This window comes from Periplaneta americana, chromosome 2, assembly GCF_040183065.1.
Source record: "Periplaneta americana isolate PAMFEO1 chromosome 2, P.americana_PAMFEO1_priV1, whole genome shotgun sequence".
NCBI lineage: Eukaryota > Metazoa > Arthropoda > Insecta > Blattodea > Blattidae > Periplaneta > Periplaneta americana.
Window position 1 is genome coordinate 186,296,187 of NC_091118.1, and position 23,214 is coordinate 186,319,400.

General features: G+C 36.7%; 1 protein-coding gene across 1 annotated transcript; it reads left to right on the top strand.

Annotated features, from left to right (window-relative positions):
• The first annotated feature begins 9,932 nt into the window (after nt 1-9,932).
• RpL15 (ribosomal protein L15) lies at nt 9,933-21,299 on the top strand. The gene is made up of 5 exons (XM_069819139.1): nt 9,933-10,010; nt 10,283-10,478; nt 10,660-10,796; nt 12,736-12,846; nt 21,032-21,299. Exons 2-5 carry the CDS (start codon nt 10,307-10,309, stop codon nt 21,224-21,226), a joined length of 615 nt encoding a protein of 204 aa, XP_069675240.1. The 5' UTR covers nt 9,933-10,010; nt 10,283-10,306; the 3' UTR covers nt 21,227-21,299.
• Nucleotides 21,300-23,214: the final 1,915 nt, after the last annotated feature.

Genomic DNA, 23,214 nt, shown 5'->3' on the forward strand with positions numbered 1-23,214 from the left:
TTATTACATAATTACAGACATATTTTATTGCAACATCATCGCGAAAATTTGATACTCTATTCAATGCCAAGAAACGAAATTTAAAAAATGACACATGAAATTCTAAGAAAATTATCACCATAAAGAAAACACGGCTTTGCTTATGGGGAAGTTCACGTATGATTTTTGCTACTTAGGCAACCAGACTGATGCTGTACTTATCACAGAAATTTCAGTTCTCAGATGATCAGCTGCATTATATTCGAGGTAAGCTATAAAACAAGAATACTGTGCGGAACGAAGTATGTTATTACTAGAATCCTGTGTTTGGTTATCTAAAGCTTCCAAGCAATCCACAACAGTGTAGATATGTATGGAATATAGCTCGGCGGTATCCAACACTACTTAGTTCAGGTCTGCTTTTCAGTGAACATACGAAAACAAAATTAAGCTAGACAGTTGGAAATCAGTATTCCAATAGAATAATTTGGTAGTGAGCACGTCATTAGGAAAGAAGAAAATATACTTTATGAGAAAGAAGGAAAAATGTTTCATTTTAAACACTTGAGAGACTCGTAAAGCACACAATCATAATTTGTATTATTCTAAGTCTGTGTTGGAGTTTATATTCCAAACTTTAATTAGATATGAAGTACTATCTAGATACATTTTACTTATTGTAAAAATCAAGAGTGACAAATTCAGGGTCCCAGGTACCATGGTGACTAAAAATGTTATGCTCTCAAGTGCCTGAAAATTCTTGAAGCCAGCATAACACCTCGAACTACTGGAAGACATCTATGTGATGAATTGCGAAAGAGATCGTTTGAATCCTGGTGTCATTTACCTCATAAGGGGAAAGGTGTAGTCATCTATGAAGAATATCCAAGAGCCAATTCATGGGTCAGCACCAAAAAGAATTTGTCGTCTTCGGAATATATTAATGCAATCAAGATGTCCTGCAAGCTTACTGCAGTGTGCTCCGTTCCTGGCAGAGCTTTCAGCACGACCTGTTGCCGTCAACCTGGCTGCAATGAGACAGAAACTCTTGGCCACGTGTTGGGCTTTTGTCGGAAAGGAGAGTTATTGCATAACAACAGGCATCATAGAGTCCGTGGAGCTATCACCTGTCTTCTTTGGAACAAGGGTTGGGAAGTTCATGGAGAGGTCCACTGTATTTCTGAAGACGACTCTCACAGAAGAGTGGATATAATAGCAATAAACAGACAACAACAAAAGGTTATTATCATAGATCCAACTATACGCATGGAGAGAGATCTAAACCAAGCTCATCAGGTTGATCATGAAAAGAGGGCCATTTATGAACCTTGTATTCTCTACCTTAGTGCCAAGTATAACATCCCTCTCTTCAATTGGTCAGTGACAGGTTTATTTTTTGGTGCTCGGAGTTCTTTACTAAAATTTACATATATTTTTTTAAAAGAATTATCAGTATCATCTTTTGAAATTCAAAAAATCATCTCGCAAATTCTTAAAGATTCCCTGCAGATTATACAATTCCATTTATACCACTCAGAAGGCCTTAATTAAGGATATGCTAATTTTAAATAAAATCTTTTATTTATAAATATAATTTGATAATCAGTGGTGCTTAATTATTAAATTCAAGTGTGCTTTTTAAATTAATATCATTACACATGTTGCATATCTCAAGATACTGTCCTATGTAGCTTCAGAGCATCTCTGAGACCCTGTGTTTGCATTGTATAGATATTTAATATTGCTTAATATATTACAGTAAATGTATCTTTATCTTAGCTCGAATGGTTTTCTCATTGCATGTATGCGCAAAATTGCGCTGGCTTCTGAAAATTGTTTAGTCTTGTCTATCCCTGATAAAAATTATATTTTATTGCATATAAGCTGCCTTTAAATAAATATTTCGTTATTGTTATTAAATTCAAGTAATATTTTGTATATGAGTACTATTCCTGTTGTTCACCGACTTATACGTATATGCACACAAATAAACAAATGCAAACACACTGTACTGGAGTGTGCAAGAAGACCACTGAACAGCATCGTGAACTGTTCGCTCGCAACTTGCTCTCCAGACCGAACAAAGTTAGTATGATCGATGTACATCTAACTTGTATTCAAAGTAACCAAACTCAGGACTTTGGTTATTACGTTATTTATGACTACTATTGCTAAGTAAGGATTGAGTCGACAATGTCAAATAATATTAAACACTGTTTCTGTTTGTGGATTACGTGTGGAATGAAGGGTGTACTGACTTCATTAATATTACTCGATCTCTCCATAAGCATGCCGATTCGGGAGAACAGTGCAAATTGCACTTTAATGCATTCGTAAAAAACAAATACTATAGCTGATGCTCTTCAAGAGAATAGAAGACTTATAAATGAACAGTTTAATGATAATATACGCTTAAATAGGCTTTTCTAAGAGATAACAATGCAACACTGTATTTGTGCAAACAGGAACTTCTAGTCAAGTGCCATGACGAAAGTGTTTCTTCGTTACATTGTGGACGTTTCAAAGAGCTTGTTACTATTTTGACATCAAGAAGTCTCGTAGAAATACAGACTCATTACAACAAAATAAAGAATTCATTCAGTGGCAATTTTAAGACAATTGAAAACGAACTTGCCGATTGCATTTCAGATTATATACAAGAACATGTAAAAACTGAAAGTAATGGTTCATATTTCGTTTCTATGCAAGTCGATGATACCACAGACATTTGTCAGACGTCCCAATGCTCTATTATAGTGAGATATGTTAATGTAGAGGGGGAGCTAGTTGAGAGATTTTTAGGGTTTCATAATGTAAGTGCAGACATCAGCAGAAGCTCTTTTTCAGTTGTTGGATGGTGCCTTAAAAGAATTTGACTATGAACGCAAATTAGTTTCGCAATGCTATGATGATGCGAGTGTAATATTAGGTCATTTGAATAGCTGCAAAAGAGAAGCAAAGACAAAGGGCCTCAAGCAATCTTTTTACAGATAAGGAAGTAAAATTTGGAGTTACCTTATTGTATAAGTTTTGCTTAGAACACACTGCGCATGTGCAGAAAACAAGAGCCCCTGTATATATACTGTACTACTTGTAGACAGTCATGCGAAATTGTTACCTACATACAAGTGGATCCCATCAAGACTTGCTCCAAATTTTAATTCCGTATCTGTACATTGTTTAGCTCGCCAGTTAAATTTTATTCTAAAGCAAAGTTGTAATAGGTACTATTTCAAAGTGTCACATATATTTTGCTAGTATTGCTGGCATCCCAACTTTTTTCCCCATAATTCTGCAAAACGAATGCATGAACTTGATTTAGTTTTGACAAAAAGAATCCCTACTTTAACTGAGACAAGATGGAGTTCAAACTCCAAACTTATCCAGGGATTGTTGAGAACTAGGACAAGCTAAAAGAAGTTTTCCAAGTTATTTTAAACTATGTAAAATCTGATGAAAATTCTATTCATTCTAGCAATGGATTTCTCAATGAAATGGACAAATTTGAATGTACTTTTCTTGCTATCATTTTCAATTATATTTTTAGTTTAACTGACGTTCTCCTCGAAATTATTCAGAAAAAGTCAGTGGACATTGGTTACTGGTAACTAAAATCAAAGGGTGATATTCTAAAGAATAGAAGGGATAAACGTAATTTCGTAACATTGTTTGAAAATGCCACCAAGCCTACAAGTGTGACCATCAGAAGAAGACAAAAAAATTATGTTTTCCATAATTGTCGGTTCCTTTATTTTGAAATTCTCGACAACATATTGATGCAAAGGAGTGTTCGGTTTCAAGATTGTGATAAATTACAGTTCCTATGTCTTATGGACTTCTCAAAATTTCAAGATCACTCCACCAATTTTCCAACTAAGGCCTTACAGCAGTTACGTCATTGCTATCCACAAATATTTAGTAAGCTCCAGCACCTGAAAAATGAACTGTGTCTTCTTTATGCAGATAAAAATTACAGAGATTTCACTCCTGAAGAAATACTGCACTCTCTCCAAGACAATCAAGATGTATTTGAGGAATTTTACAAGTTATTCACTCTTGCTGTGATAATTCCCTCTACTAGTACATTGGTGGAAAGGATCGTCTTTGTCGAACATTACAATTAAAAAGGAACACTTAGCTCAACTTACTAACGTCACCCCTTTTACAGTGACATTAACGACAGGTTTGCTGACCTAAAGGATAGAAGGATCGACCAAATGTACAAAAAAAATAGGTGAGTTATGCATGAGTGACGTAATTTACTATAATTCATTTTAAAGAAAGTAGTTATGTTTTTAATGTCTGTAAGTATGTACTTCACTTACTATTTATGGCACGAGCCACCACTGCATCACTGGCATTTGAACCCAGGTCTAGTCATCGTAAGCCAGCGCTGAGCCAACTGAGCTATCAAGGTGACTTGGAACTGGGTTAATATTATTAAATGTCCAAAGATTCACAAAAACGAACAGATTCACAGACTTAACCTTATCAGAAGTAACTTTAACCAAATATAATGTTATTTCTCTCTCACTCCCTCTACACCCAAAAAGATTGATTTAATGATGTTCCTCTTTTATAGGATCTTCAATTTACCTTTACAACTGAGGTGGAAACTGTTTCAGATGCTTACTTTCAAAAGCTTTGAAATGATGCTCAATTCATTTTTTTAATTCTATTTGTCTGACTTTGTATTGTGCTGAAGCTCTTATAAATTATAGTGATTAATTGATTGATCGATCAACTGATTGATGTATTTATTTATTCATTCATTTTTACATGCACCATTTCATTAAGCATACTGATGTAGATCAAAATTGAATGTAATTGATCTTAGAAACCATAGTCCTTTATTATATTATTTGCTAAAAATATTTCTGCAAATGTCCATGGAACTGTTAGCAGTGTCCAGTTACACTTTCGTACATAAACTGTATACAGTAACTCATTTTCTTCTTTCTGAGGAGAGCACAAAGGCTGCACCACAACCTAAGACTTGTTATGCCAACTGCCTCTATGAGATAATCGTTGAAGTCCTCAGGATCACATTCCTGTAAGTATAGTGATTCACTATTTGGCGGGATTTATCAATTCAGCTACAACACCCAGGTCTGACGGAGTCCGTGTAAATAACAAAAGATGCCCCTCTGCAGCCTCCTCAAATCAATGCAATCTGTTCGTAAATTACACTTCTACATGCTGCTGCATCCTATATTAACCTGAAGATCACTTTACTATAGATATCATGATTCACCATTTGTTGCCATCTACCAATTCAGCTACACAACACCAGGACTGACACAGTCTGTGAAACCCCCTCTGTTCTCCTGGAATGTACGCAGGACGCCCTCTGTGCGCAAATCATGGTACTACATCTGCTGCATCTCCGGTTCATCTGAAATTATTGAAAGGTGACAGATAAAGTTGATTTTAATTAAGTAAAATGAGTCTGAGGTCCAACACTGAAAGTTATTCTGCTTTGGTTGGTTGAGGGAGAAAACCTCGGTAAAAAATCCAACCAGGATTTGAACTTAGGCCCACTCGTATCACAGTTACATGCTGTTACTCCACAGTGGTGAACACTGTATAAACCTTCCTTTTCACTGATTTTACCAGTTGTCATTTCATATATCAATCTGTCAATTTAATCTAAAACACGAAGGAACTGTGAATGAACTCATGTCCAAACACTTCCTCAATCTTTGCGCATTAGTTTGATCTCCTCAGCAGATAGAAGAATATAAAAAAATTAGTTGTCTATACTAGTCTAGTTGTCTAGTTGTTCGATTAATTAAAATGTGTCTTAGTGAAACTTACAGCAGAGTCCGTATAGGCCAGTTTCTATCTGATGCTTTTCCGGTTCACTGCGGGCTAAAGCAGGGAGATGCACTATCACCTTTATTTTTTAACTTCGCTCTAGAATATGCCATTAGGAAAGTCCAGGATAATAGACAGGGTTTGGAGCTGAATGGGTTACATCAGCTTCTTGTCCATGCGGATGACGTCAATATGCTAGGAGAAAATCCACAAACGATTAGGGAAAATGCGGAAATTCTAGTTGAAGCAAGTAAAGCGATAGGGTTGGAAGTAAATCCCGAAAAGACTAAGTATATGATTATGTCTTGTGACCAGAATATTGTACGAAATGGAACTATAAAAATTGGAGATTTATCTTTCGAAGAGGTGGAAAAATTCAAATATCTTGGAGCAACAGTAAGAAATATAAATGACACTCGGGAAGAAATTAAACGCAGAATAAATATGGGAAATGCCTGTTATTATTCGGTTGAGAAGCTTTTGTCATCTAGTCTTCTGTCAAAAAATCTGAAAGTTAGAATTTATAAAACAGTTATATTACCGGCTGTTCTGTATGGTTGTGAAACTTGGACTCTCACTTTGTGAGAGGAACAGAGATTAAGGGACTTTCCTAATGGCATATTCTAGAGCGAAGTTAAAAAGTAAAGGTGATAGTGCATCTCCCTGCTTTAGCCCGCAGTGAACTGGAAAAGCATCAGATAGAAACTAGCCTATACGGACTCTGCTGTAAGTTTCACTAAGACACATTTTAATTAATCGAACAACTAGACTAGTATAGACAACTAATTTTTTTATATTCTTCTATCTGCTGAGGAGATCAAACTAATGCGCAAAGATTGAGGAAGTGTTTGGACATGAGTTCATTCACAGTTCCTTCGTGTTTTAGATTAAATGGAGGGTGTTTGAGAATACGGTTCTTAGGAAAATATTTGGGGCTAAGAGGGATGAAGTTACAGGAGAATGGAGAAAGTTACACAACGGAGAGCTTCACGCATTGTATTCTTCACCTGACATAATTAGGAACATAAAATGCAGACGTTTGAGATGGGCAGGACATGTAGCACGTATGGGCGAATCCAGAAATGCATATAGAGTGTTAGTTGGGAGACCGGAGGGAAAAAGACCTTTAGGGAGGCCGAGACGTAGGTGGGAAGATAATATTAAAATGGATTTGAGGGAGGTGGGATATGATGGTAGAGACTGGATTAATCTTGCTCAGGATAGGGACCAATGGCGGGCTTATGTGAGGGTGGCAATGAACCTCCGGGTTCCTTAAAAGCCAGTAAGTAAGTAAGTTGTCTATACTAACTAATAGTGTAAGAAATTAGATAGTTGTCTCTACCCTGTCACATCACATGCAGACTAAGATTATGCATACAATGTGCTGCACCAGCTGTATGAGTACTATCTACTCGAGGTTACTCGATTTTTTGATGATCTTCATTCAAGCTCACGGATAGTATGGGCAGCTACTTTATATTTGTCTATCTGCTGTGATGATCGGTTTGAGAGAAGGATTTCGAGATGAGCTTATTAACAGTTCCCTTAATTTGATCCATTGCCCCCCAAGTGCCTTCATGGCATGTTACGGGGATACCTTTTTTTACCTTTTTATGAGCTCTATTAAAAGAATTATATAGGGATAAGTTGACTGATTTATTCCTTTATAAATGCTTGTCAAATACTCTTTACATATTTAAGTCAAATAGTGAAACTTGTCATACAGCTGATACTGCAGTTGAAACCTTTTTTAAATTTCCTAAGGCCAGTCATTGCTTTTCGGCTCATATGAGAAGATTGATAAGAGACACAGGTCCAGTCCTGACCAAATTGCAAGCCTCTTCGTTATCTGTGATATATTTGTATCCAAGAAACCCATCTTTTTACTGTTGAATTTCCTGCAGCCTTCAATCAACCCAGGAGTGTTATATATAAATTGTACTGGGTGTTCAGTTCAAAGTGTGTCATGGCTCGCTGTATGCCGTCATGTGGCTAGCCGATGAGCCTAGAGAATTCAATCTTCCTACACTTCCGCAGAGGTGTATAACCTATGAGGCAGAGAAGTTGCCTAGCAAGTACGGCATTCATTCTGAAGAGTATGTACCGATACGTACGGTAATGCCGGTAGTGGCAGGAATGTGAACTGTTTGGAAATACGTACTGTCGGGATATGGGGAGAGGGTTAAGACGATTACTTACGTATTTGTTGACATTAACTTCGAAGGTCAACATGGACACGGAGCATTTGATTTGTGTTGTGGAATGTTACCGTACGCAACCGATGATAACAAATACCCTGCATACGACTTGCCGGCGCAAAACACAGTTCGAAAGAGGTTATGGTAGCACACAGACTGTACAGACCGCCATCTGTTGCTACGACGTTCAAGTTATACCGTACACGTTCTCAAGTTCAGATTGAAGAACGCCTTAAATAATAGGCAACTTCTCTAACATATAAGCTGAAACTCGCTTCAAATCGGTGACCCAACAACAGTGATGTCATGACACATTTTGAAATGAACACCCAGAATAATAATCATCAGGGTCTGAATTTTAGTGTGTCATGTTTTACATATGTATTTAATATTTTCAACATTAGAGACCAATGAAACAAGTACATCTAAAATAGAAAAAAGAGTAAGTGAAGGAAGGAAAATAATTAAAATGCTAAATTCAGTACTATAAAATAGAAACGTTTTGAACATAACAAAAAGCTTATTATAAGTAGGCCTACTTATTACTATTAGGTTGATGCAAAAGTTCGTAGCTTTTTCGGTGTGACAAAAGTTTTTATTTGAGATGAATATAAGACAGAAATTAATCAGCAATATATTCTCCTACATTATTTACGATTCCCTGCCAATGCTGGAGTAGTTTTTCGATTTCACGTCTGAGAAATCTGCTGGTTTGGTGTTAAAGAAGTTGTCAAGCCAAGTTTATAAAGTATATTCGTTATCAAAGGATTTCCCTTGAAGATTGTTGAATAGAGAATGGAAAAGGTGGAAATCTGAGGGCGCAAGAGAATATGGTGGATGTGGAATCACCTCCCAACCAAGCTCCTGGATAGCTGCTTTCGTCATGTTAGCAGAGTGCAGGTGTGCATTATCATGTTGTAGCAGCACTTGATGCAGTCTTCCCGGTCGTTTTCCTTCAATTGCAGCTGCAAGACGTCTGAGTTGTTGGGAGTAAATGTCAGCAGTTACGGTTAAATTCCTGGGGAACGATGTCTTCTTTATCCCACCAGACACACAACATAATCTTTTGTGGAGGGACACTAACTTTTATACCAGGAGTTGTGTGTTGAAACGACAAAACCATTTTTTTGCAATGCTTTGTCTGATGGAATTCTCCACGTACCCGACAGAAACAGAATAACTTGCTGGAATTTTTTTTAAGGGAATTTCTGAAACCCTAAATCTTTGTGGGTATGACTGTTACATCCAAAAACACAACACTGAAGCATGATGTACCCAATATAAAACTTCAATACTTTGTAACAATTTGTAACACAACTCTTCGAAACGTTGTGTTATAATTTTGACAATTAGCAATGGAAAAAGTCCAAACTGCTCAACTATTGAATTTGTAATGGATTGACCTAACGACACTTTCTGTGAAAACAGTAGTTAATACCAACAGTACTAAAACTGTCCTCCAACAATAACACAGGTCTCCTGTAGTATGGTGTTTTCTTTTTTTTTTTTTTTTTTTTTTCGAATTTCATTGGTAATTCTTGCTAGAAGCTCTTGAAATGATTTCTTAAACAAGTGAAAATACGGGGAGGAGGGGGGGGACATTTTATAGTCCTAATGTAAATCATAAAATAAAATGTGAAATAGTCCCGATTCTGTCTTTCCAAATGAATGGACCCAGACTCTGCTTCTATTTCTACTCCTATTCTTTCTTATCGAACTTTATGTGCATATAAATCCCGGCTCTAGTAAAGACAAGATTAACTTGTTTTGAACTTCGCGGTATTTTGTGCAAGTGCCGATTCCAAGCTTCCTGTAACTCCAAATTAAATTTAAATCAATATATTTCTTTAATAATATAAACAAATTTATTGGACTTTATTTATTTAACTCTAATTCAAAATGATGTAGATGCTGTTATCTAGGTATAATTAATGTAATCAATTTTATGAACATAATATTTCCCTTGAGTACAGCGATTGGAAATCCTTTTTCCGGTTGGTGTGCAAGTGTGGTTAGGTAAGTGGGAATGGATAGAGTGACAATGATAATTATCCATTGCATCGGTAATGTTAACTGAAAATAAACGTTGATGCTATGTTATATGCAGTTATTTCTGCCGTTATAACTATAACGAAATAGGTAGTTTGTATTATTTAAGCATATTCCATATTGTAGTGCGATGTAGTTTGTGGCATGTTGGACGTACCGACATGGAACATGCCACATACCTACTTTTAAGTAATTTTGTATTTGTTCCTGAATTATTGTTTACGCTTATTCTGTATTAGGTGTAAAAGGCCCTTTACATCGCCATGGGGGCTTACAAATATATTCAAGAACTTTACCGCAAGAAGCAAAGTGATGTTATGAGGTTCTTGTTGCGGATAAGATGCTGGCAATACCGCCAGTTGACAAAGATGCATCGAGCTCCAAGACCTTCGCGTCCGGATAAAGCTCGTAGGATGGGATATAAAGCCAAACAAGGTATTAACCCTATTGTAATATGTTTTGTATTAAATTAAGTAGCGTCCAGTGATGAATTGTACATGCACCACTCTCACATTCTATGATGGGGATTATGTATTTCTGAGGTAATTTGTTTATGCAATTATTTAATTTCAAGCACTTGAATATTTATAATAATGTAGTCACTTTTATATTGCAGGATATGTTATTTACCGTATCCGTGTTCGCCGTGGAGGCCGAAAGCGTCCAGTGCCAAAAGGTGCAACTTTCGGTAAGCCCAAAAGCCATGGAGTAAATCAGCTGAAGCCCACTCGTAACCTTCAGTCTATTGCAGAGGTATGTTAATATTATGTGATTAATAACGAGTGTCTTTCATGATTAATGCAAATCATAAAGTGTACATTTTTTCTAATTAAACTGGTACCAGTATCATTATAGTATTGGGTGGAAGTTACCATTGTCGATTTTATCCATTAATAACTCAGTTTCTCTGCTAAACTAGGCTGAAGTATTCCCTTCGTGCTCCGCTTATACACCCTACATATAAGCTTATACGAATCTGACGCAGGAGGCGACAGGTTCATGTCAGTAGATTTACTAGCATGTAAAAGAATTCCTGCGGGACAAAATTCCGGCACATCCGGCGACGCTGATATAACCTCTGCCGTTGCGAGCGTCGTTAAATAAAACAATTTTAATTCTGACGCAGGTTAGGTTTGATTAGATTAGGGTTTTGTTATGCCTTGCTTAGACGACCAATTGCTTCTCCACAAATAAGCTAATCCTTTATAAATTCAAGATTTTCACTTCCGAAATCACCGTAACTAACTCAGCGCTAGTTTTACCGCGATCGTTCTGTTAATGAGAAATTTTGTTTCTGGGTGTGTACGCAGATGAAGGCAGACGACATGCCAAGTAAATGCTATGATATGGATAAGCACTGTTAATGTATTTCGGCCAGCAAATGGAATTGGTGCTCACGCAGCATCGTGATGAATTTAGGGAGCTGCGATAGGTAGCAAAACCTGGTTACGGAAACCAGCTATAATGGTTGTGGTGATCACTGTGCTAATGACATGATACTTAGTTTTGGTTTGAGCGTATTCCGAATCTCAGCGCTGAGCAATCTGTTGGCATCACGGTATTCCGAATTTCACCGATGGTTTCACTGATGCTCCATCGGTATCGTACCAGTGCCATCAGCTTGCAGAGGTGGTGGCAGCCGCCATCATTGAATCTGATTGGTTCTTGTATAGGGCGGGAATTAGCAGACGAATGACATCGTGCACTGTTGTGTCATGGCGGTGTGTTCCGCTTTAGTTCTGCTTTATTGTTTGTAATGAGCACAACGTAAAAACAATATGTTAATGGCTTATGAGCGAACATGTCAACGGACCAGTTATTACTACCGGTTCAAGAAATAAATTGTTTATGCTCTCTTTTCTTTGAACGAGATGGCAGTACGGAAATTTCGCAAAATTTTGCTAGTGTAGCACAGACAACAACTTATACAGTCGCCATGACAGCCATCGAGCCTTCCAGCAGTTTTGTTTCTGTTTCGCTGCAGCGTGACGTCATTGTTGTCCACCGGTCCGGTGAGATTCGGAATACGCTGTTCGATGATCGTTCACAAGGCATGTAGATATGAGGCCAGCAGCATGCTGGTCAGTCTTGGCCACGGATTTTTCTGTTAATATATCAATAAAAATCTAACTTTATCTGCTTTTCTTCACTGCATTTTGTAGAGAGCGATCTCTGTTGCCAGTATGCAACTTGCTTACAAGCTGTTGTGTACACTGTATTAATGTGTAACTCCTTTTATGTTACGTTGGTATTGTAATATATCTCCTTCAAAATACAAAAAAGAGTAAATAAATTTTATAAACCAAAAACACCAGAGAGGGAATCAGAAAGAAAGAAATGTAAGCAGACAAAAAGAGGAAATTATAAGATTTGACACTGGTGCCAGGTTTTTGATACACATGGTAGCTACTGGTAGTCATCTCTTCCTAAGCTGTCAGGTCACAATATTCGAAAATGGGTTGTAGTACAGTATGAGAATGTCATATGTTTTAGAAAAGTGTTGTAAGAATTACCGAAATATTAAGAAAATAATTGGAGAAAATGCATTGTTTGCTATGATGATACCTTTCTTTACATGAAACACGATGAGTTTATACTTCCTTGGATGTCTGATGCAAAATTCAGTTTTTTAACTGTGTTTGTCCTCTTTCTATTAGCTTGTGTTAATGAAGTCTAAAATTTGTACTTTCAGGAACGTGTTGGCCGACGATGTGGAGGTTTGCGTGTTCTTAATTCATACTGGGTTGCTCAGGATTCTACATACAAATACTTTGAAGTAATCTTGATAGATCCATCCCATAAGGTAAATATATTTTGAAGTGTAAAGTATCATATTGGGTCTGCCACGCAGGTAATGTGCTACTTTGCATGTGTTACTGTTAATGGCTTGTACAGAATATTTTTGTAATATGAGTAGGAGACGATTATAAACCAACAAATTCATTGCATTAGAAAAGGAATTTCACAGATCACCTTTGTCAGCCACCTGTTGGATGTGTATTTGTCCATGCTTTTAAAGTGCTCCAGGAGATAATACCTATAGTGTCACTGTTAAGTGTACAACTCTATTGAATTGAATATTATACTTAATCTCGGCAAAATGGGGGGATAAATCGTAAAACAGCGAACGCCAGTAGGGGAAGTTATCCACACCCTCGTCGCTCAGCACCTCACTCGCCTGCTCAGTCTGTCTCTCTCTAATATCTGCCCTGCTTTGGTGGATCACTGCCTACCGCCTCGCACGTATTTCATATTTTACAACACAACACAATACAACCAAATTAATGTGCATTAGACAACAACCACATGTAATGTGCATTTGACACTACGTTTTTTTCCTCGAACTAACACATACTTTGAATAAAACAAAACTGGTGGATCACTGCCTACCGCCTCGCATGTATTTAATATTTTACAACACACTACAACTAAATCAGTGTGCATTATTACATTTCCCTCTACGCGAGACTGGAAACTGATGTGGAATTCAGATCTCGCTATTACACTTACGACCTCATTTTGCATAGAGTCGTAAGTTTGAGAGATGAAGTTTAGGAGTACATCATGCTCCAACACCAAACTGCCCTTTTCAGTGCAAAAAAAAAAAACGTACTAAGACATATCCAACGACACATATTGCGTTTCTGCAATACGTTATGGTAGTTCCCTTGAACATAAATAGATTCGATGAAAGAGTAATGGAACGGAGAAAAATTCTCTCCGGCGCTGGGACTTGAACCCGGGTTTTCAGCTCTACGTGCTGATGCTTTATCCACTAAGCCGCTCCATTACTCTTTCATCGTATGATGACGCAGAATATCTGCATGGAAATATCATATGTACTTCGGTACATTGAAATAATATAAATAGATTCATTTTCCCTTCTACCACCAACTCGTCTCGGTAGCCGAGAGGTCTGAAGCGTGACCAAAAAGCGTGCGTGCGTTTCGTTAGGAAGATCAATGAATCGAATACTACCCTACGCAAAGTCATAAGGAATAAAAGACAGAGACATGAAGCAAGGAAGAGAGGAGAAGAAGCTGGAGAGGGAGAGAGAGAGGGGGGAAACAGGACGAAGTTCCTGTTTTGCTTCGTAGATGCCGCATTCACTCTTTTTGTTCCACTTTCCTCCACTAAATGTCACCCCACCCTAAACCCCTATTTCCACTCTTTCTCGCTAGAGTGTGTGGTGAGCTTGTAGGGGAAAAGTGGAAAGTGGTCGTGGGCGGAGCTTAGCATTCGCTGTTTTACGATGTGCCCAAATGGGGAAGTCAGGCAGAATGATAGCATAGGCCCAAATGAACTGGGGGAATTCGTGCTTTTCAGTGGAAAACTAAAAACAAGAAGTCAAGCATGAATGATATACTGATCACTACATCAGTTTTAATTGATATTGCCTCTAATATTTTTCGTGGGATTTTCATAATTAAACTATGAGTCGTTCTTTTATTAATGCCTTTCTGCCTTAAACATATTTCTTCAGTGTATTGAAAGTGAGATTTCAGAAACATTAGTTGAGTTACTTGAGTAAGAACGTTATTGTGCATGCCTGTAGAACACTATTGTGCAGTATAATCTCTATTATTCGCACTAATGACCGGGAAGAGGTACCTGGATAATGCAAAGAAACTGAAAATAGAATAGTACATTATGCAATGAGCCTATAATGGTAGTAATTAAGACGCAAATATGATTGTTTATGAAACTAGCGCAAGCGACTTTCATAATTTTCATACGAGCGTCTTAATTACCATTATAGGCAAGTTTCATACGACTTTTTATGCTCGTCCATATTTCTAACTTGAAAGTATTCAAAATTATGGTTATGTGCGAACTGACCTGAATTGTGAGATGTGCGCAAATGTGAAAGTATTGATTTTTTCCGAGGCCGAATTTCATTGACCTTGGCACAGAATAAGATGAACATTACTCTGGTATAACCTGAAAATTGATTTAGAATTGAAAAACGAGATGACAAATTGAATTTATTTGAATATTATTTACAATTAACACTAATTATTATAGTAACAGAACATAACCTTCTGCGACAGTATTGGATTTCCAGCCTCCGTGACTTTTCGCTAATTCTCTTTCGATTGCATATCCGAGAATAATCAATACTTGCTGTTTTATAACGGTACAAATCTGACTTGTCATTGGCTGAACACCTGTACTTTAATGAGTAGGTGTACTTTAATGACATGCATTAAAGGACTGCTACCAGGTGTATAATTACTACATTTCGGCATGGTCGAGCATAAAAGTTTATTATTTTGCATGATATGATTATTAACAGACGACTACAGTGAGAACCAAGACGTATACAGCAAGTGTACATAAAAACAGACTAATCATCTGTATTACGATAGCAGGTAGCTGCTGCTCAGATTTCTCCATGTTCTTTCACATAGGGACATTCCTTTTCCCACCTCAATAGGGAATCGTTAACTTCGAGCATCAGAGCTTAGTTCACAAACTACCATTTTAATTTGAAGTCCAGTATAATTTTTTCATGATTTCTTATCACTATGTTATTATAAGTTATAAATTATTTTCGTGCGTAAGCCATGCATGGGTAATCCGCAAATCGGATAAACCACACATAGATAATCGAGATTATACTGTAGTTAGGTTTTAGAAATCAGAAAAATAGCATGATCGACATGTAATACAGAGAATGCCAGTCAGGTATTAGCTGACTCCAAACATGTAAGCAGAAACAGCTGCCAACTATACTGTTTTCGCTGTAAGAAAAATCCTAATGTAAACACAAGCACATGGCTGTCATACCCGTGATTGGCTCACAGTCGAAACACTCACACGACGCGGGAAAATATAGTCCGTATTTTGAAACTATCATCTTGTATTATTTGAAAATAAAAAATTGAATTATAATTGTTAAATATAATGAAACCCATGTATTGTGGGTCCCTATCACCACGGCATGGCGCGTCCTCAGGTTGCGGATAGAGGAGACGGCCTCCAGATATGGAGGGTAGCTGCGAATATATTGAATAAGCAGTCGTGGACAGCCGATAAGGGGTGGTCCTCCAGCTTGGGGGTTGGGCGAAGGGCTAACAACCCATCACCGTAAAAAACAGCTTGTTACGTATCCCTATAATAAGCCTCGGAATAGGACTGATTCTCTGGCACGACCACAGCAAAGGAATAAGGATTTGAGATTTGGCACTTGGAACGTAACTAGTCTTTATAGAACAGGAGAGGTAACATTAGTAGCAAAAGAACTAGCTAGATATAGAATAGACTTCGTAGGAGTACAAGAGGTTAGGTTAGATGGGAATGGCATATCACAAATAGGAGATTACTTGTTGTATTATGGGGAAGGAAACAATAATCACCAATTAGGAACAGGATTCTTTGTTCATAAAAGAATAAAATCAGCAGTAAAAAAGGTCGAATTTATCAGTGACGGGTTATCATATTTAGTACTTAAGGGTAGATGGTGCGACATCATAGTTATAAATGCTCACGCCCCTACAGAAGAGAAAGACGACCATATAAAGAATAGCTTCTATGAGGAATTGGAACATACTTTTGATCAGTTCCCTAGATATCACATGAAAATTTTATTGGGTGATTTCAATGCTAAAGTAGGACGGGAGGATATTTTTAGACCAACTATTGGAAAAGAGAGCCTACACGCAATTAGTAGTGACAATGGAGTTAGATTAGTCAACTTTGCCACATCGAAAAATTTAATTGTCAAAAGTACAACATTCCCCCATAAGGATATACTGTACATAAATATACTTGGACTTCTCCAGATGGATTGACACACAACCAAATAGATCACATCTTGATAGATAAACGGAGATATACTAGTATAGTAGATATTCGAACTTTCAGGGGTGCAGACTGTAATTCTGACCATTATTTGGTGATTGGAGAATTAAGAGAAAGATTATCAGTAGCCAAGCGAGTAGAGCAACAAGTTAATATTACTAAATTCAATATTTTGAAATTAAAGGACGAGGAAGCTAAACAAAATTATCAGGTCGAAATTTCGAATAGGTTTGCCACTTTAGAAAGTTCCGACGAAGTTGAGAAAGAATTAGATGTTAATAGCGTGTGGGAAAATATCAGAGATAGTATCAAAATTGCAGCTGAGCAGAGCATAGGTTATTATGAAACTAAGAAAAAGAAACCGTGGTTTGATGAAGATTGTTGCATGGTAGTAGAAAGAAGGAAACAGGCAAAATTGAAATTCTTACAGGATCCAGTTGAGGAGAAGAGAGATAATTATTTCAATGAAAGACGGGAAGCAAGTCGTACACTTAGGAATAAAAAGAGAGGTTACTTGAAGGAAAAACTGAATGAGGTAGAAACAAATAGTAAGAATAAAAACATTAGAGATTTATATAAGGGTATAAAGGAATTTAAGAACGGATATCAGCCAAGGGTAAACGTGATCAAGGATGAGAATGGTGACTTGCTTGCAGACTCTCCATCAATCCTAAACAGATGGAAAAACTATTTTGCGCAACTACTAAATGTACATAGGCCAAATAGAAATGATCGGGACGAAAATGAAATACAAACTGCTGAGCCATTTACACCCGAACCCACGCTTTCAGAAGTCGAAATTGCGATAGAAAATCTGAAAAAGTACAAGTCTCCAGGTATCGATCAAATTCCAGCAGAATTAATACAAGAGGGTGGGAGTGCATTATATAGCGAAATTTATAAACTTGTACTTGCTATTTGGGAAAAGGAAATTGTACCAGAACAATGGAAGGAGTCCATAATTGTACCTATTTTTAAAAAGGGGGACAAAACCAACTGTGGTAACTTTCGAGGAATATCACTTTTGTTGACGTTGTACAAAATTTTGTCCAATATTCTTTTGAGAAGATTAACTCCGTACGTAGATGAAATTATTGGGGATCATCAGTGCGGTTTTCGGCGTAATAGATCAACTATTGATCAGATTTTTTGTATTCGACAGATAATGGAGAAAAAATGGGAGTATAAGGGTACAGTACATCAGTTATTCATAGATTTCAAAAAGGCTTATGACTCAGTTAAGAGGGAAGTATTATATGATATTCTTATTGAATTTGGTATTCCCAAGAAACTAGTTCGATTAATTAAAATGTGTCTCAGTGAAACGTACAGCAGAGTCCGTATAGGTCAGTTTCTATCTGATGCTTTTCCAATTCACTGCGGGCTAAAGCAAGGAGATGCACTATCACCTTTACTTTTTAACTTCGCTCTAGAATATGCCATTAGGAAAGTTCAGGATAACGGGCAGGGTTTGGAATTGAACGGGTTACATCAGCTTCTTGTCTATGCGGATGACGTGAATATGTTAGGAGAAAATACACAAACGATTATGGAAAACACGGAAATTTTACTTGAAGCAAGTAGAGCGATCGGTTTGGAAGTAAATCCCGAAAAGACAAAGTATATGATTATGTCTCGTGACCAGAATATTGTACGAAATGGAAATATAAAAATTGGAGATTTATCCTTCGAAGAGGTGGAAAAATTCAAATATCTTGGAGCAACAGTAACAAATATAAATGACACTCGGGAGGAAATTAAACGCAGAATAAATATGGGAAATGCGTGTTATTATTCGGTTGAGAAGCTCTTATCATCCAGTCTGCTGTCGAAAAATCTGAAAGTTAGAATTTATAAAACAGTTATATTACCGGTTCTTCTGTATGGTTGTGAAACTTGGACTCTCACTCTGAGAGAGGAACATAGGTTCAGGGTGTTTGAGAATAAGGTGCTAAGGAAAATATTTGGGGCTAAGCGGGATGAAGTTACAGGAGAATGGAGAAAGTTACACAACACAGAACTGCACGCATTGTATTCTTCACCTGACATAATTAGGAACATTAAATCCAGACGTTTGAGATGGGCAGGGCATGTAGCACGTATGGGCGAATCCAGAAATGCATATAGAGTGTTAGTTGGGAGACCGGAGGGAAAAAGACCTTTAGGGAGGCCGAGACGTAGATGGGAGGATAATATTAAAATGGATCTGAGCAAGGTGGGGTATGATGATAGAGACTGGATTAATCTTGCACAGGATAGGGACCGCTGGCGGGCTTATGTGAGGGCGGCAATGAACCTTCGGGTTCCTTAAAAGCCATTTGTAAGTAAGTAAATATAATGAAACATATAACTTCCCTCATATATAAAACGATACGTAAAAGAAAAGCTACTTTTATATTTTGTTATGTACTATGAACGCAGATGAATACAAACAGTAATACCGAGGTAGTCTGTTCTTGTAACACGCTGGCGTCACTTTAGCTCGTAATTGTTCACGTAAGCACATGGTACTGAAGTATGGTTTCTGCATCCTGGGTGTGTGTGGTTATTAATCATAAGATTAGAAACCCTCTCAAAAGCGGAGAAAAACAAATAGTCTTAAATGTATATAATAAGCTATGTGAGTTTTAATTAGGGTAATTATAAAGTAAATGTTTCCTAAGCAAATGAATGCATAGTAATGAAGTTAGGTCTACTTGACGAGTAACGGGAAATGTTCAACATGAAACAGAATGTACAACAGTAGGCGGGAACACGTACTGAGAATCTATGGCGCCAAACAGCGGCCAATGAAGCCTCACTTCAGTCATGTGCTATTGTTTATATTAGGATTTTTCTTACAGCGAAAAGATTATAACTCCCAGCATTCTTGAATCGTTATCTCTCCATATATTCAACTGTCGTACAACGCAGTTACCTAATAAAAGCATACACCTAGTTTTATTTTATTTTTATGCTATAGTGAGTAAAGTTATCTCCACTACATTTGTTTTTCTGAAATTTTTCGAATTTGTTATTTTTATTTATTCATTAAAGACGTCAGCTCAGTTTTCCCATAATACAGTATATAAGCACAAATTTTCCTGGTTTTGAATTGGGCAAACACTTGAACTGGAAAATACACAGAACATATCGTCGGCTTAGAGTGTAAACCTGCTAACTGCCAAAAAGAAAATTTTACAAGCGAAGCAAAAAAAAACTAAGTTTAAATTAACTCTAAAACTTTACCTGTACTTTGGATTTGGTCCTAAAGTTTGAGTTAATTTAAACTCGTTTTTTTTTTTTTTCTTCCCTTGTGAAATTTTGTTTTTGGTGGTTAGCAGGTTTACACTCTAAGCCGATGAATATTACCAGTGCTTCCAATTGTTATTGATCTCTGTTTATTATGCATTAAGATCATTATGGCGATGTAAACTCTTAAAATAGCTTTCATTTTGTGATGAAATATGGATTAATATTTTGAGTTAACTTACATGAAGCTTGACATATTTTTGTTTTACAAAAGAAAGGTCTAACAGCAATGATAGATGTACATAAAAGGACGTCATATAAAAAAATTTTTCAAAATTGAGAAATGTTGACCCTATTTAGTGGGTACATCTTTTTTTTTCCCCTGCTGTTTTATGTTTAAAATCAAAGTACTTTTCTTACTAATCAGAAATTAATAATTTGAATAAAAGATTCAATTCATGTCTCCATCTACTTTCTGTTAATCTCATATTGTATGAAAAAGTAGTTCACTATTCACTGCCTCTGTCATCTTAAAGCTTTGAAGGGTGAAGAGAAAAAGTTTAGAACAGTATTAACAAATATTTTTCATATTACTATCTTCTATTCATCCGATGAATTTATGCTTGTAAATTGGATTTAATCTGCTTGCTCTGCACGACATATTTTTGTTATATAATTTGTTACTTGTTCCATATTATATCAGTGCTACAATGCTGATGTTAAAAATTAGTAACATACTAATGATGGATGATTGTATTATTGATAGTAATAAGTTGGCTTTCCACTTCACCATGGACTTTTCAATCTCTCTGATTCCCAGCAATAATTGCCACTATATTGCGTGTGCTAGCTTGCAATACTGTCTATGGATTCTTCTGTAATATATTATCTTGTTTGGAAAATTGTACAAAAAAATAAAAGCACAATAGTAAAATGGATAATTTCTGTTACAGGCAATTCGTCGTGATCCCAAATCCAATTGGATATGCAAGGCTGTGATGAAGCATCGTGAATTACGTGGATTAACATCTGCTGGTCGTAAATCTAGAGGTCTTGGTAAAGGACATCGTTACAGCCAAACAGTTGGAGGATCAAGGCGTGCTGCTTGGTTGAGGAGAAATTCCCTACAGTTACGCAGAAAACGTTAATATTATTTGTGAAAAAATATGTAAAAATATATGGTGGTACATTGCCAGGAAATAAAAGAAATGTTTCTTACAATTCTGTTCCTTTTTTATTTGACTAAAATGACATAGTACAATTCTGAAGTGGGGGGGGTGGGATACTGATCTTGATGGCTACATATCTGGATCAAAAATTGATTTCTCTTTCATTATATTCAATTTTGACGTCTCTCTACTATGAAAACTGGATATAATCTCATTATGTAATTTCTTATGAGACTGTGTTTGAACTGGAGAGGTTTTTTTATATGGTTAAGATGAGATTTGTTAGGATGCCACAGGGAACTGCAGAAAGCCCCTGTGTTACCTGGACCATGGACTTGTCCTACAGAAGTTATAGATCGGTGTTACTTCAGGGATCAAACCTGGGTCCACATAATAAGTCGAGCACTGTAGCCACTAGACCACTATGGTGGCTATTTAATATGTTAAAATACCCTTTCGAAGAAAGTGAAGGGTTCACCGCATTCTCACACTTGCAGGAAGAATATTGTACGGTGTTTGATAGCTCAGTTTATACGAACAAGGAGAGAACACGCTCTGTATATCACCGAATGGAATAAGATTGTGTGAGATGAAAGTATAAGACGTACTGTTTAAAGTCATACCTGATATGGGTGGCCAATGACCCCTCGTTTTGGAAATATTGGCTATTGTTTGTGACATACTTCCGTTAGGTGCTCAATAGGGAAGCATTAGCTTGCGTGACAGTGTAGCCCATATGGTTGGATGCTGAGTTGTTATCCAGGCAACCTGAGTTCGAATCTTAACTGGTCCTATTTTTTTTTCTTTTAATAATGATTAATATTGTGATCACAGTTATCTATTTACAGACCTATATCATATTTCTCAATGTATTGAATGCTTCATCATGTTTTAAACAAATTACTAATTAACATTGTATTGTAAAGGATAAACAATGAAATACTGCTCACGTAGAAAGGTAAGATGTGTCACTGGTGTCTGTTCTATTTCTGTAGCAGCTATTCCATTTAATTTTGTACCCGATTCATTATGTCATAAAAACATATTTCCTGCACCATGCACAGCAAATGAAAGGTTGTCCACAGTCACACGCATTTTTCCGCACTTCTGCTGCGAAACAGACATCCTTCACATTCACAAACACTCGTTTATCAATTTTGATGCATGCCACGCATATTTCAACATGGCTTTGAATATAGGAACTGACAACTGAAAGTGAATTAAAATAATAATAGTAATGATAATAATATCACAGTCTACTATATAGTCGCGAAGCTCAATACGTAGTAAATATGCAAACATTAGATAGTTACTCATCACTAGGATCGCTAATATCGCCTCATTACAGGCAATGCAAAATAGTACTGTCACAGTCTATTGTTTCTAGCACCCTCAAAACTCAAGCTTCGTGACTGTATATAGTAGACTGTGATATCTCATGTAATTTCTTATGAGCTTATGTTTGAACTGGAGAGGTTTTTTTATGTGGTTAAGATTAGATTTGTTAGGATGCCACAGGGAACTGCAGAAAGCCCCTGTGTTACCTGGACCACGAGCTGTCCTACAGAAGTTATAGATTGGTGTTACTTCAGGGATCAAACCTGGGTCCACATGATAAGTTCAGCACTGTAGCCACTAGACCACTATGGTGGCTATTTAATATGTTAAAATACCTTTTCGAAGAAAGTGAAGGGTTCACCTCATTCTCATACTTACAGGAAGAATATTGTACTGTGTTTGATAGCTCAGTTTATACTAAGTGCTGTATGACATGGTTACATGTATGATCTCCAGTACTTCACTTTTTCTTTTTTATATTCCACATTATGAAAAATGTACTAGTCTGTTATCCTATGTTGTCTTAAGTGCTGACCAAGAACTAAATTCCTATATTACAGGGTTCATCTTTAGATATGATATAGATTAAATAATAATTCACATAGTAAATCATGAAAAACAGGAACTGA

Excerpts from the sequence above, each read along its gene's own strand:
- RpL15 (XM_069819139.1), top strand. The coding sequence starts at position 10,307 with ATGGGGGCTTACAAATATATTCAAGAACTTTACCGCAAGAAGCAAAGT. Across the intron at positions 10,479-10,659 it reads GGGATATAAAGCCAAACAAG|GATATGTTATTTACCGTATC; the intron begins GTATTAACCCTA and ends TTTATATTGCAG. Across the intron at positions 10,797-12,735 it reads ACCTTCAGTCTATTGCAGAG|GAACGTGTTGGCCGACGATG; the intron begins GTATGTTAATAT and ends TTGTACTTTCAG.